This window comes from Schistocerca serialis, chromosome 3 (genome assembly GCF_023864345.2).
Source record: "Schistocerca serialis cubense isolate TAMUIC-IGC-003099 chromosome 3, iqSchSeri2.2, whole genome shotgun sequence".
NCBI lineage: Eukaryota > Metazoa > Arthropoda > Insecta > Orthoptera > Acrididae > Schistocerca > Schistocerca serialis.
This window is the reverse complement of record NC_064640.1, coordinates 862,759,381-862,775,474: the sequence shown is the minus strand read 5'-3', so window position 1 is coordinate 862,775,474 and position 16,094 is coordinate 862,759,381. Positions and strand designations below refer to the sequence as shown.

The window sequence follows — 16,094 nt, the reverse complement described above, 5'->3', positions numbered from 1 at the left end:
TTAAGTGCCACACTGCAATGCACACAGGGAGATACGAGTCCATGAGATACATATGTGTCATCAGAAGTATAGTAATAGTGCCTGCAGCATTTGTCAACTATGATTAATGATTACCAAAAAGCAATGTGCTGTTTGAAACCATTAGCAAAGAAGACTAACATCTGATTATAATATCTGGTTACGGCATAGTCCGTTACTCTGAAGTGGTGTGATAATTTTTGAAGGTTGTCACACATTTGTGTAAACATATTTTCAAGTAACAATTGCCTCAGGTTATTACAATGGTATACTGATTAAAGAAGACAAGGAGAAAGGGCAGCAACCAACAAATAAAGGTCATACCTGTATCCCTGGATTAAAGAATCAGCTGCCCGTTTGAGAAAAGCGATTTAGGGAAACCATAAAATACTAAATCAATTGCACCAGATAAGAATTTGAACATTATTCCTTTGAAACAGGTCTATTAAGTATGTCATAAAAAATATGTAATATCATGTGAATCTAATCTTAACGTTCTTGAAACCTGTCTCAACAAGGGAGACTGTGGAAATATTGTGAAAAAGAATCATGTAGTGCATGACATCCACAAGAGTAGCTACCAGGGTTAATACTATTACTGCTATGTCCCTCCAGAATAAATAACAAGAAGGCCTGCATAGTACAAATAAAGGTGTAACTGTTAACACCCTAATATACATCACCAGTCTAAATAAAAAAAAAAAAGATAAACAAAGGATTTTAATTCATGTTCTTAAGAGAACTACGAATTGTCATTGGTACAAATGTAATCGAAACTCACCTGTAATTGTAGCTAGTAAACCAATGATTAAGATGGTTGGAAACCACATTGTCATCTTGGAATAAGCTAAATCCAGCTGGTGTAGAGAAGAAACGAATAAATAAGAGAAGCCCTCTGTCTCCCAAATGCAGCAATGAAGGCCGATGAGAAATAAGTGCCTCTAAATACACCTGGAGACAAGAAGAGAAAATGTATCTGTAATAAAACAATTACTAGCTACAAATAATATTATTTTATACCCCAATTATTAGTTGCATACAAACAGATCATCATGACTTAACAACAAATAAAATAATCTGATAAAATATGGGGAAAATGAAACCTACATCATAATCAGAAAGTAAATCACTGAAAACATAACTCTCACAGGAATCATGAACAGAAATAAAAGTCAGCACAAAAAATAAAAAGTACATTAAGGGGACATAGTGAGCTACTAATAATCTTTGTTAATGTTCATATACTTAGAAGCTGTTATGAATACAAGTGTTAACATAAAAGTCATCTCTAAAACTGGCAATGTGTCAGAAAATGATCAAGTAGATTCTAATGAGAATGTTCAGCAGTAAAATGTGTGTCAAACTAAGTTCTTTTTGGGATGTTTGCCCAATATCATACACCTAACACAAACTAGCAGAAATATTAAATTAGTTCAATTTGAGAAGAAATAATGAAGTCATGGATGTAGGTTTTTGAAAAAAATATTGCTTGGAGTTCACGTATTTTGCGGTACTTCCATAAAAACATTGCACTTTTGAAAGTGTCTACCCAATATAGTAAGACGATTTATATGAAATAGAGAACGTGGAAAGAAATGGAAGGGATGGATGGAATTTCGTGATTTCCTGCAGCACAGCGCACTGTGGTAATGCAATGTCGAAAGGTGAAAATTTGTACCAGACCAAGACTCGAACCCAGATTTACTGCTTCTCATGAACAGTTGCCTTAACCACTTCAGCCATCCGGGTTCCTGTCTGACTCGAATTTCTAACTTAGTGCACATTGCAATGCAGCATCCCTCGTCCATTAACACTTACTCACAAATTATTAGTTCCTGTACGAGTTCAGATGATATTAGTGCATCAGCAAATGAAACAAACGCCAAGGAGCTGTGACGCTATTACACCACTTAAATACGTAGTATGAGAATTATTGGTGATTATTGCTTTCAACTGCATAACAATATGACATGTAATATGGCCAACAAAAAATTAAGTGTACTCTGTCAAAATGTGGTATAAACTAAAATGTCACAACAGTTTGGTGTGTCACCCAGTCAGTCCAAAAGACCATGCTGCATAAATAGATGGAGCAAGGTGTCCAAGACAAAATGGTAGGTACACTATGTGATCAAAAGTCTTCGGACACCTGGCTGAAAATGATTTACAAGTTCGTGGTGCTCTTCATCAGTAATGCTGGAATTCAATACGGTGTTGGCCCATCCTTAGCCTTGATGACAGCTTCCACTCTTGCAGGCATACATTCAATCAGGTGCTAGAAGGTTTCTTGGCAAATGGCAGTCCACTTTTCGCAACATTCTGCACTGAGGAGAGGTATCGATGTCAGTCGGTGAGGCCTGGCACGAAGTTGGCATTCCAAAACATCCCAAAGGTGTTCTATATGATTCAGGTCAGGACTCTGCGCAGGCCAGTCCATTATATGGATGTTATTTTCATGTAACCATTCCACCATAGGCCGTGCATTATTAACAGGTTGTCGATCATGTTGAAAGATGCAGTCGCCATCCCCCAATTGCTCTTCCACAATAGGAAGCAAGAAGGTGCTTAAAACATCAATGTAGGCCCTGTGCTGTGATAGTGCCATGCAAAACAACAAGGGGTGCAACCCCCCTCCATGAAAAACATGATCACAGCATAACACCACTGCCTCAAAATTTTACTGTTGGCACTACACACTCTGGCAGATGACACTCATTAGGCATTCGCCATACCCACACCCTGCCATCGGATCACCACATTGTGTGTTGTGATTCGTCACTCAACACAGTGTTTTTCCACTGTTCAATTGGCCAAAGTTTACGCTCCTTACCCCAAGCGGGGCATCATTTGGCATTTACCAGTGTGATGTGTGGCTTATGAGCAGCCACTCAACCATGAAATCCAAGTTTTCTCACCTCCCGACTAACTGTGCTTTTGTGCTGTACATGTCCCTTCACGTTTCCACTTCACCAGCACATCGGAAACAGTGGACTTAGGGATGTTTAGGAGAGTGGAAATCTCACGTACAGACATATGATACAAGTGACACTAATCACCAGACCATGTTCGAAGTCCATGAGTTCCACGGAGCACCCCATTCTGCTCTCTCATGATGTCTAATGACTGCTGAGGTCGCTGATATGGAGTACCTGGCAGTAGGTGGCAGCACAATGCACCTAATATGAAAACCGTATGTTTTTTGGGGTGTCCGGATACTTTTGACCACATAGTGTAGGTAGGTAGGTTGGTGCTAGGGGGCAGGTTAAGTGACTAAACAGTGAGGTCATAAATCCATCAGTCAAGAGATAGTTCATCTGGAGTTTGTGACATCAGGCAGATTTTGTACATGAATGTAAATATGTAAAATTTTATACTGTCTTGTATTTTGCTAAGTACTACATCATGAATGTGAAAAATGGCCTTCCAAGCAATACAGATTTCAGAGATGGGAAATAATTTAAAGAGAATTAAAAGTATATAGGTCAGGCCAGTATGCAGGTCAGAGAGCAGATGAGGGCTCCTCCTCTCCAAAACAATTAAGGGCTCAGCCCACCCTATCCATAGTTTTATAGTGGCCAGTGTAAATGGCAGTAGCACTTTGATGATTCTGTAAAACAGGGGAACAGATGCCAAAGAGTCATGAGGCTGGCTGAAAATCTAGCTCTTTGAAATAAATCAGTCTTAATTCATTGACGGGTTGATTGGAGGACTAAACAGTGCGGCTATCACACTGTCAGCCAAGAGACAGTTCACCTGTAGTTAGTGACAGCAGTCAGAAATTTGATCGAGCTATGAAAGTATGTAGCAGTGGTAAAATAGAGGCCTTGAAAGCAATATGGATGCTAGAGATGAGAAATAATTTAAGGAGAAGTAAAAGTATATGGATCAGGACAGCATATAGATCACAGTGAATGAGGAGTTTCCCAGGGCCCATTGGTTGCAAGAGATACCCCACCCATAACTGGTTGCCCTGCCAACACAATTAAGCACCGAGACAGTAATAGACAAAAGAATGTCTTCTAGCCAGGAGTTTCCTCATAGTAAAAGAGAGAAGCCTAAAAATGTAATGGATATTAGTTGAACTGACAACAATAAAAGAATGTGAAAGAAATAACAGGTCAGTAGGAGGGTGGGGCCATGTAAATGTCCCCTGGATCTCTGCAAGTGACAGGGGCCATCCCTCCCACAACTGTCCCACCCACGATCTGCTATAGTCAAAGTATTAATGAGGTCAATAACACCCAATGCTAAGTGGAGTGCAACCCCCAAAATGAAACATATGACGCAACAAAAGTAAGGGGCCACCTGCATCTAAAAGCAGTAAAAATGGAGCAAAGAGAGATGACCAAGGCAGCTGGCACAGGAGCTGGGTCACTGGTCATCCAGACCCAGCATGTGACAGGATAAGCCCCAACTGCAACCAAACTGCCCATTACGAAAATAGTTTAAAATGTTGTATCTGAGAACAAGATCCACTTTCATGGAGAAAATAAAGACCAGGTTCAACAATCCGTGAGTGATCCACCAATAGTAGAGGCAAATAATCGAGAAGAATATGCTAAGCAAGGAGAGATAGCAGGAGGGTTCATTCCGCCAGGATATCAGCTACTGTCTGTAACACCCCACAACCACCACGTGAGGTGGTTTACCACCTAAAAGAAAATTATTGGTTGCAGTAATATGACTGATGTGGAGGCAACAGCAGTGGATTTCTACCAGAAGGAATGGTCCTAACTCATGTTTCAGGTACTAGGAAGAGCAACAGATGGGAGGAGTGGGCAATGCGGGTAAACGCAGGGAGAACATTCTATGGCTTTGAGAGGCCAGACACAAGGTGCATTCCAACTGGTAATCCTACCCAAGGGAGAGTTTCAAGGGGTTGACGCCAACTGTATAAAAAAAGGATTTGATACATTGGATGATTAGGAAATTGTTGTATGGTGATTGTGTAAGTGGGCAAGAGTTGGTACTGTTGGAATTGGAGAGGTAAGATCCTTGCTTTGGCAAGGAGATGCTACAGAACTAGTTCAGGTGATACGAGTTGCCAGTCTTTCTCCACAATGATGTAATGTGTCCAATTTCAAAGCCAAAGCTACCACTGAGGCATAAACATAGCAAATACAGCCCAGTTGTGAGAAAAGGGCACAGTAAAAATGGAGTAGAGTAGTGTAATACTCACCCCAAGAGGTGTGTGAAAGGAAGCAGAGAACACTCAAATTTTACATGCAGCTAGTCTTTAGTTGATGAATATGGGGCGGCCATATCAGCTTTTCATTCTTGGAAGAGTCCCAAAAATTTGGACTACGCAACAATACCCATGTGCTGGGCATTCAAGTAGAGTTCTGGATCAGGATGAAACATGGTAAAATGACAGAAAAGCTTGACTTGCATTTTCACAGGAGGGAACTGGAAGCCATGGGAAAGGGTCGAAATGGAGGCCCTTTGAATGGCTCCTTGGAGAGGGCATTCAGCCAAGATTACAGACTGCGAGCTATACCATTTGCAAAACTCGACGACACACAGTGCGAGTGCACCATTGGTCTCAGAGAGGTAACTGCCCCATTAATGGCGATGAGGAAGAGTGTATCAAACAGCATGGAGCCCTGAGGGACACCCTTCTCCTGGACCTGCGGGGAGCTGAGCGATGTACCAACACTTACCTGAAACAATCAGTAGATTAAAAACTAATAACAAAAATCTTTTGAGTGTCTCACAAGCCCCAGTCAAGGTAGGTAAGTAAAATATGATGGTGCACAGCAATGTTTTATGCCTTATATGGGTAAAAAAAGATTGCAATGAGATGTTTGCATTTAAAAAAAATGGAAATCACATTTACAGGGGGACAAAAAGCTCCAGGATTCGAAAACCTGGCATAATCGTCAGGTTTCCATCTTTCCAATCAGTTTATGGAGCATGTTGGTGAAGCGAATCGGTCAGTAGTTGTCACTGGATGTTGGGTTTTTGCCTGGTTTAAGGAGTGGGATGATGATATCACAGCACTGAAAAGGGAAAACACCTTCCAGCTAAATAAGTCTTAAGGCTTAGACTAGATGGTTTCTGAGTATCACAAATGTTGTATCATAACATTATGAACTGAATCAGAGAGTGAGGCCATTCATGTGATGAGTCAAAAGCCTGAAGCATTACTGATCAATGAAAGGTTTATTATATACTTCACATGGTGGAAGGGTGAAGGATAGGTGTAACTCCCAATTGTTTTTTACGTGTTCTACAGGTAGCCACTAAAAAGAGGGAGCTGACACTGTTGGAAAGGGGTCACAAGGGGTTCAGAAAGAAACAAAGCATCGGGAGAAATACTGCCAGAAGGAGGAGACCCGAACAGTTACTGATCTTTGGCAGCCCAGTAGATTACAAAACGTAGCCCACACATGGAATGAAGAGGCATACATTCCAAAGAAGGAGACATACTGTTCCCAACATTCCTTCATACTGTGTTTAATTAGATAGTAAGCTTTTGCAGAGAGCCATTTAAAAGTGATGAGGGTCGTCTGTGAACAATGTCACCAAGACTGGGGTAAAGTGATCGTAACGTTGATAGCCAAAAAGATGCCATGAGTGGCAGGGCAAGAGTACTGTCAGTGATGGGAGACAGATCAAGATCGAAAAGAAACTGGTCAATCAGAAGGCTCCTACCAGACAACATGCTACTTCCCCACATGGGGTGGTGCACAGTGAAATCCCCAAGTAAGAGTAAAGGAGGTTTGGATTGAAATGGTCATTTCAAGGTAAGTAAGTGCCCTGTCTGGGGGTAAATAAACATCACAAATGGTGATTGCTGGGGTCATTCGCACCTGCACTGTTACTGCTTCCACTACAGCACAGAGAAGAATCCACTCACTGATTATATCTGTGCAAACCAATGAACAGACCCTTCCAGATGCTCTCTCAGGTCCAGTAAGGTTTTAACAGAGTGCACTGTAACCTCAAAGAGTTGAAGAACAGTCATCAGTGAAATGTGTTTCTTTGAGAGGAACATGTGATCACAGAACAAAAGGAAGTCCAATGATTTAGTTCTAGAAGATGACAGCAACTTTCACTGCAGTTCCATTAGATTACAATGTTAAGGGCATCATGGTTAGTCTTGAAGGTACCAAGGGGACACTGCAGGATCGATGTCTGCCACCACTAGTGATGGTGGAACAACATCAACAAACATAGGTCAGACAGGGTGGCAGGATCTGGTGCCTCCAGAGTCACTGGAGTAGCGTCCTCCTGTGATTTCTTCTTTTTCTCTTTCACTTCTTTAAATGATCAGGACTCTTACGAGGGCTTATCCACTGTGGCTGTGTGAACTGAAGAGTATCAGATAGTTCAAGGACCCACAGTCCACAGTTACTTCAGCCACTGCCTGGTGTCAGGTTTTTGAAGTGTAGTTCTGGGACAGAGTTCCTGAAAGAGAGTCCTGTCATTGGTAGATTGGTAGACATAATCAAAGATATTCAGGTCCGAGATCTTGCATTCCTTAATTAAGGTATTGCACTATGGGGAACATGGAGGGCAGCTGATAGCTCACATTGTAAGCACTAGTGGCCAATCCCAGTCTCCACGAATCAGGTCGTATGTACGCCGCAGAAGTCATATGTCCAAAGCACTGACATTTAAAGTACCACATCAAGGGTGAGAACTACAGTTTCACATCACAGTGTTTAACTATAATTCTAACCTTCCCAGGAAGCAAATCCCCCTTAAAAGCAAGGATGAATGCTCCATTATCAACATTGTTGTCTGGCAGGCCTAGATGTACGCAGCATAACAAATGGCCCCCTCATTTCTCCAACTGTTCACATAGTTCTTCATAAGTTTGCAGTATTAAATCCTGGTGACAAATTAAACCCTGATCATGTTTAAGCTCTTATGGAGTGTTATGGTAACAGGCATGTCACCCAGTTTTTTTTTACAAGAGAGTAGCACATGTGACTGGGTATTATTCCCCATTTTATTTAAGACTTAACCATTTTGTAATTTACAAAGGCAAGATATTTCTCCAGAGAGAAGGAACTTTCCATCTGTCCATGAGCAAACCAGCTTCATGGCTACAGGCTGTTAGCTTAGGTCTATTCACAACACACATCTGCCATGATGCTGCCCACTCTGAATGAGGGCTGTCCCTACGGGTGCTGCCCAGCCACAGCAATGGCCACCTGGTTCAATAGCCATTGCTTGGAGTCCTGTTGCCCCAAATGGACAGGCAGCTACTTATTAGCATACACAAGGAGGTAACAGCCCAGGCATCAATAGCGCCTTCCTGCGTTGTAAGGGGCTACGACAAGGTACTTATTAGCATACACAAGGAGGTAATGGCTACCATGCTGAGTATTGTGCAAGCTTTCCCGTATGACACACACCTTTCTTCAAAATTTTGATAAGGTTTAGGACAAATCCAGATGCAATATGAATCTGGGTGCATTCAGCATCTGTGATATGACTTGCAAATGATAGAGCACAGCAATGAGTCACCCTTTTTTGCAGGTTTTATTTGGCACAGTTCTTTCAAGATTGCCAGTAGTCTTGAAACAACTGTGACAGACACCCGAACAACAGGGGACTGACATGCATTGATACTATGAAATAACGCACTGATAATGGCTAGACACTAACCGAAATCTATATTTGTCAAACAAAACCTGTGAAGAAGTATGACTAACTGCTGTGTTCTATCATTTGTAAGACTGAAAATAAGTTAAACCAAACTAGGTGGTTTAAAATATGGAAACAACACAGGGAAAATCCATAACTTAAGTTCCACAAGCAAGCTACGTTGTCAGAACGGAATTTGTCCAACAGACGAAGTCTAAGAAAAGATATAATCAGAGTGTAAGACTGCAGCACAGGAAAGGAAGATGTAGTGCAATGGCTTGGGGCTCCACATTCCCCACATACGTGCCCCCAAAAGAATTGTGAGCCCTCTGGGGCTGTGACACAAAGGATCAATACCACTATTATCTTCTGGGTTTCACTGATCACTGCTCATTGTTCAATCACACCTCTAGTCACCCATCCCGGTATCAGGAAGGGGTCTGCATAAGGACTGAGATGATGGCCTGCATAGGAATGGTGCACCCTTTCCCAGTGAGTACCCCACAGTTTTATTCGATTGTTACATCAGTTTATAAGTGTTCCAGATTTGAATAAACCCTAGTAACTAGCAAATAACATGTTCTTCCGATGGTTTTGTGGTAGAAGAAAGTAATGACTGTTGTGGTCAATTACAGCCCTGCTTCCATTTGCTAAAGAGGTTTGAGAGCATCAAGGAATTTAGTGCATGTTAGGTTGTTATTTCTCAATAATCCTTCCTCTCTTCCAGCATCTTCAGGATCACAGAACTGCAAATACTAAATATGTTGGTGTAATACACCCTGAAGATAACAATGATGAAACAGCTAAGACCTACCTCATACCTTGACCTTATGTACACAGTGTGCCAAAGAAATAACGTTTTCCCCCAGGAATATTTTCAGGAAAGTGTCAAACAGGTTATCATTTGACCCACTAGACTGTGCTGAACACTCAGATGCTTCAATCATGTTGATAACTCAGCCACTGCATCCACAGCTGCCATTAAAGTAACATTGTGCAGCAAGTAGTGACAGTCAAACAAGGCACCATGGATCAAAGAGCTGTGACAAAATTTTAATGCAAATTAGGAAAAACAGCATCAGAATTTTATGAAGACATGCAACATGTTTATGAGGATGAGTGCCTTAGTGGCGCACAAGTGCTCCACAGACTTTTTTATATTTCCAAAAATTAAATGAAATTTACAAGGGAAATGTTTCAGTGACACTGAGGACATCCAATGTGCTGTGACTGACAGACTGAAGGAAGTACACAGTCAGGACTTCCAGAATTTTTTCAACAACACAACTGATCAATGTAAACATTGTGTGGAGATGCAAGGGGATTGTTTTGAATCTATATAACAACGAAAGTGAAACAAAGTTCTTAGCTTGGATGTAAAGCTAGTTGTCTCATTACTTATTCGGCACTCTGTGTACACATTTTTAAAATTTTGGTGCTTACCAGAAAATTAAAATAAAAAAATTTAAAACTAGATACCGAGTGCATTCTTTCCTGAACTTTGTTAATTCCAATCAATTTCAACAAAGTTTCTTGGACAAATTTCATAAGGATTCATAGCTTGAGGATGATTATTAAAAGTCTTTCAGGATGAGAAATTAGTAATGTGTGCATGTGTGAGGGGGAGGCAAGAAACTTACTTGTTACGTCATTAAAAGTTACCATGAAGTAATTCAGCATACAGGGTGGTTATAATTAAATTTTCACTACTTGAGAAGGCTCCCACGAAAAGCAAGTGATCGTAGGACAACGATACTTTGTGGAAACATTTGTACGAACACACAGAAGAGAAATAATGAATTAACTATTAAAGAAATACATTTTGATTTCCACATGTGAGGGTAACATTTATTAATAGTATACCATGTTTACATTCCAGGTTACAAACAATGCTCAATGTGACAATCATCTGCATCCACAACAGCCTGGAACTACACTAGAGATTCCATTTCACAATTGTTCACAGCACTTTTCGAACAGTGGACCATGGAATGTTCAGATGTCACAACACAGCTCGTGCACTGCTTGAAAACTGAACTCTGTCCAGCATTCTTAGCCATGGCAACAGTAACTTCTTCAATAACTAGTGGCGCAACTAGCCATTGGCCTCTCCCAGGAGCAATTCCCTAATCAACAGTTAATTTAAACTTCCAAATCCTGTTATTCATCCCTAGTGCAGAAAGAGGACCTCTTCGTATACCTTTAAGGTGTTAATACTCGAAGTTAAGTCGCATAGTGCTCAGAGCCATTTGAACCATTTGTTAATACTCATCAAGAGCAGCAGCACTATTACTGTTGTTTTCATATAAAAGCTTTACAAATAAAGCCCCACTCACCTTGTATAGACCCATGTTGACTGTCTGCAACTGTAATGCCCACAGTTGGTCGCGTTTCAACACTACGTTGCTGTGCCAGTACCAGCCCCTAACAACATCTCATGAAATAACACTACTAACAACGCATATCCTGCAGCACATGGTCTGAAGTTCATTCCTATAAAGTTGTGCATCCATACGGTAAATAGTTTTCTGTTTACACTGGCTCAAGTAGTGAAAGTTTAATTATAGCCACCCTGTATTTTCAATTAGAAAGCATGGTGGGGTGTAGGAATTTTTACTAAATGTACCACATTTGAAAGTTATTTCAATTGTCTGAGCATTGTGTGGTAGTGTGCAGACTTTCCAGTAGGTAGAATAATGATGACTTGTCAAAACATAAAATATATATATATATATATATATATATATATATATATATATATATATATAAAAATAGAGGGAAACATTCCACGTGGGAAAAATTATATATAAAAACAAAGATGAGGTGACTTACCGAACGAAAGCGCTGGCAGGTCGATAGACACACAAACAAACACAAACATACACACAAAATTCAAGCTTTCGCAACAAACTGTTGCCTCATCAGGAAAGAGGGAAGGAGAGGGGAAGACGAAAGGAAGTGGGTTTTAAGGGAGAGGGTAAGGAGTCATTCCAATCCCGGGAGCGGAAAGACTTACCTTAGGGGGAAAAAAGGACGGGTATACACTCGCGCGCACACACACACACACACACACACACACACACACACACACACACACACACACACACACACATATCCATCCACACATAGACAGACACAAGCAGACATATTTAAAGACAAAGAGTTTGGGCAGAGACTCTGCACAAACTCTTTGTCTTTAAATATGTCTGCTTGTGTCTGTCTATGTGTGGATGGATATGTGTGTGTGTGCGCGCGAGTGTATACCCGTCCTTTTTTCCCCCTAAGGTAAGTCTTTCCGCTCCCGGGATTGGAATGACTCCTTACCCTCTCCCTTAAAACCCACATCCTTTCGTCTTTCCCTCTCCTTCCCTCTTTCCTGATGAGGCAACAGTTTGTTGCAAAAGCTTGAATTTTGTGTGTATGTTTGTGTTTGTTTGCGTGTCTGTCGACCTGCCAGCACTTTCATTTGGTAAGTCACATCATCTTTGTTTTTAGATATATTTTTCCTACGTGGAATGTTTCCGTCTATTTGACATAAATACATATGAAATGTCAACTACTCCACCATCAAATTTAATCTTTGTTGTGCATTGATGCATCGTGCACATTTCATTTAAACTTTGAGAATGAATTTAATACGAGAATATCCTAATCTGGAGAGTAAATTTGGTTATGCAAATATTTAGTAATACTGGATTTTTATATGCAACATAATGAACAGGTGTAATAATTTATATAGGTTCTCATAATTATCTGAACGTAATTACAGTGTAACTGAAACAATCTATAGAAAAAAAGAAAACAAAAAAATCCTTTATTGTACCTGAAATGGAAAAATCAATAAACAATATACTTATACACAAGTTATAAAGGAAAGTAGATACCTCCTCTTCAGCAGCCTCCATGAGAACAGAAACTGCAGCAAGGCACACACTCCTAGATGTATCCTGTAACTGTGCGACAAGCATCTCCACACCCCACTTGTGAAAATCAGTAACTTTAGCTCTCAGAAAAACAGTCATCATTTGAGTTGCATAGAGGCGAAGTGATTCTGACGTGCTTGTAAGAACTCTTCTCAAAATTGTCCTGAAATTGAAAAATAAAAATATTACAGAAGTTTTCATCAGCAAGAGCAGGGACAGGGACAAACAAATATACACTAATGGATATAGCAATGAAGTAAGATACATAACTGTGCACACTAGAAAAAGATATTAGGTATGTGTATAGCTAACTTATAATTACACTGTTGTGCAGAATGATTCATTGTAAGGCCCTTTACTTTTTGTTTCATTTTTACATTAGTACTTGTTGGGTTGGCAGAAGATCCAACACCGTGTTACTAGAGGAGGCCGAAATGCATGCGTTTTAGCTCACGCACGCTGCCGTGAAGAGGGAAGAACTATACTGACGTGAGGTCTTGAACATGACAAGGAATTAGAATTCAGAAAGCGGACGTAGCTAGTTGATACTTAACTTTAATCCATTTATGATGAACGTCACTCTTGACGGTACATGAGTCACAATATTATCTGTTAGTAACTGAATATGGCACCTTGCTAGGTCGTAGGAAATGACGTAGCTGAAGGCTATGCTAAACTGTCGTCTCTGCAAATGAGAGCGTATGTAGACAGTGAACCATCACTAGCAAAGTTGGCTGTACAACTGGGGTGAGTGCTGGGAGTCTCTCTAGACTAGACCTGCCGTGTGGCGGCGCTCAGTCTGCAATCACTGATAGTGGCGACACGCGGGTCTGACGTATACTAACGGACCGCGGCCGATTTAAAGGCTACCACCTAGCAAGTGTGGTGTCTGGCAGTGACACCACAGTACTAGTTTCAAACAAAACAGCTCCATTTCAAATGGTTACTGACTCAGGGTCACTCATTCAAACATCTGATCATCATACTAACTACTGCAAATAAAAGTGATATAATTTAGCCCTTAAATAAAGCTATCAGCATTCACGTTACCAACAGCAATAAACATATATTCATGGCTGAGGAATCTAGAAATGCATTCAAAATAAAATATACTACACATCTAAGGGTATGTAACTTTTTTTTATTTTTCTTGGTGAGAAATAAAATTCTCTTAGTCCCATTTTGAGTTACATTGCATCTCCATTTATGTCTTAGTCATTTTTTAGGTTTCAATCTACCAGGAATACAGCTGAATGTGTTCAGGAACTACGATAGGCAGTGTAAGACAGTCCTGAATTAAACTGACTAGTGCATGACATCCCGGCTTTGACGTTATGACCAAGAGAAATTTTCTGCCATACCAATGAAGTTTTTACTAAAAAATACCATTAATGTTGGCTCAGTCAACAAGTTACATGCAATAATACAAATAGGAGACTAACTCACAGAAAATAATCCATTACCACTATCACCAGTACATAAGGACACACAAATTTAACCTGTCAAATGATCAGAAATTCATATTGATACAAACTAAATTGGGATGAGTATGTCAGATGGTATCACTGTCTCATATGATATCTGTAAACTGACATGTGGTTGATAGACAATATCTATGAACATGATAATAGCATTTTATTTTGAGGGCCAACTTTGGTGTTACTTTATGGCCAATTTTGGTGTTATTTTCAGTTGGATTATCTTTCAAGTTCCAGTATGTTCTCTAGTTTGTCTTATTTAACTGTTTTTAACATTCCCTTTATTATGCTGCTGATCCATCAAAGCTTCACTATACTGTGAAAACAGTCACTCTGAGTGTATATTTGAATATGGAATCCAAACTCCATTCAGTACAACAGTAGGCATATGGCTATGACCACATTTTCTGCTGTTATGAAAATTGGTTTTCCTGTAAATAATGAAGGATTTGTATCCCCTCAGGTATCTACCTTGCAGAGAGATGCTATTCCAGTTATACATAACAGCATCTTTGCCACATCATCATCAATAGAATTCTTCATTATCATCCTAGAGTTGAGAGACAGACTTGTATGGATATGTGGCCCGTAAGAGATGGCAGCCTAGTTTGAAGGAGCAGCCTAAGGCATTTCCATGTTGTCTTCAAATCTCCATGAAGTATTTGTCTTTTTATGTTTTTCAAAGACTGCTGGTTTCATCACCAAAAATTCTGTATTCCACAATAATGAATTCATCTTCAAGGCATTTTAACTTGAAACAGAAGTAACAGTTTTATCCACATATTTCCTAACAATTTTGCACAAAAACACTTATCAAAAACTAGGTGTTTTGGATATGTCTTTAATATGGTGCATGAGTTTAAAAAAGTGGGCAATTTAACTCCATAAGGATGAAAACCAACATGGTGCCTCCTCGGTTTGCTATGATCAATCTATCACATCACACAATGTGATGTCATGCAAATGTGTTTCTAGCAGTACAGGAGAACACCACGGAGGTTTATAACAATATTTACTCAATATTATTTTTATTGTGTATAACTAAATTTGCAGTGATACCCTGATCTGTAGTGTAGACTGAGAGCTTACTGGCTGTCAGAAGCAAATCGAGCAGATGCCATGTGGATTTAAGTGTTTACAAAATTTAAGTGCCATATTTGATAATTTTCATACTGACACAATATGTGGTGTATGCAGTGTGGTGTAGTGGTTAGCATAGCTGACTGACATGTTGCAGGTCGCTGGTTCAAACCAGATCACCAGCAATTGTTATTTCATATTTATCACTTCTGGAAGGTTCTTCAAATATCTATGTTTGTAATATTTGTATATGTGTAATATTCTATGGTTGTATAAATACTAGGATTCTGGAATATTCACTGTTTGTATAAATAACTACACTCTCCATCCAGGTAAATTCTGTTCTGGTTGCATGTTGTTATCAGTAATAAATGTGTTTTCAGTTCTAAGTGTCGTACATCACTGCCTTCATATATGGACTTCACTGTGCTTTAGAATGTGACATTGTCTGACGGAGACCCCAGGTGCTTCAAAGTGTCTACATCACTGTAGCTGCAGTTAGGCAATGTAAAAGCCATCACTCACATGTACAAGAATCAGAATACAAGCAGCAAATAATTTTAAGATATATACTGTATATTCAAGAAATAGATGGAGTCTTAATCAGTAGTAAGTCTGCTTCACATCAGGCATCAATCAGTATTTCCCACAGATGCTGGTCAGGACCAAAGGAAATGGCTGAAAGGATTCAAAAAAGTTGCCAAATACAAAAAGTGGAATGACATTTGGCAAATGTTTACTTTTACCTGAACAGTGCAGCCCTGAAATGGTTTGAGAACAAAAAAGAGAAGTCAAATAGCTGGGACAAATTCCAGGAGGCCAAACTGAAGAAAACATATGGTGACAACCAACAGCAAGTCTGCTTAGAAGAATAACAATGGAGGAACAGGACCCAATGCCATGGCAAAATTACATAGCCATAGATACAAATGTTTTGGCCTTCCCACCATTGTGAACCCGAATGTCACAAGCTGACAAAATATCAATTTTGAGAAAG

At 39.9% G+C, this 16,094-nt stretch overlaps 1 protein-coding gene across 1 annotated transcript in view; it reads right to left on the bottom strand.

Moving 5' to 3' along the window:
• Window positions 1-16,094, bottom strand: part of LOC126471001 (rapamycin-insensitive companion of mTOR) — a 265,260-nt gene that overhangs the window by 115,575 nt on the left and 133,591 nt on the right. The window contains exons 15-16 of the mRNA XM_050099053.1: window positions 12,501-12,702; window positions 800-969 (exon numbers count right to left, since the gene is read on the bottom strand). Coding sequence (XP_049955010.1) covers window positions 800-969; window positions 12,501-12,702 — 372 coding nt within the window. The remainder of the gene's footprint in view (window positions 1-799; window positions 970-12,500; window positions 12,703-16,094) is intronic.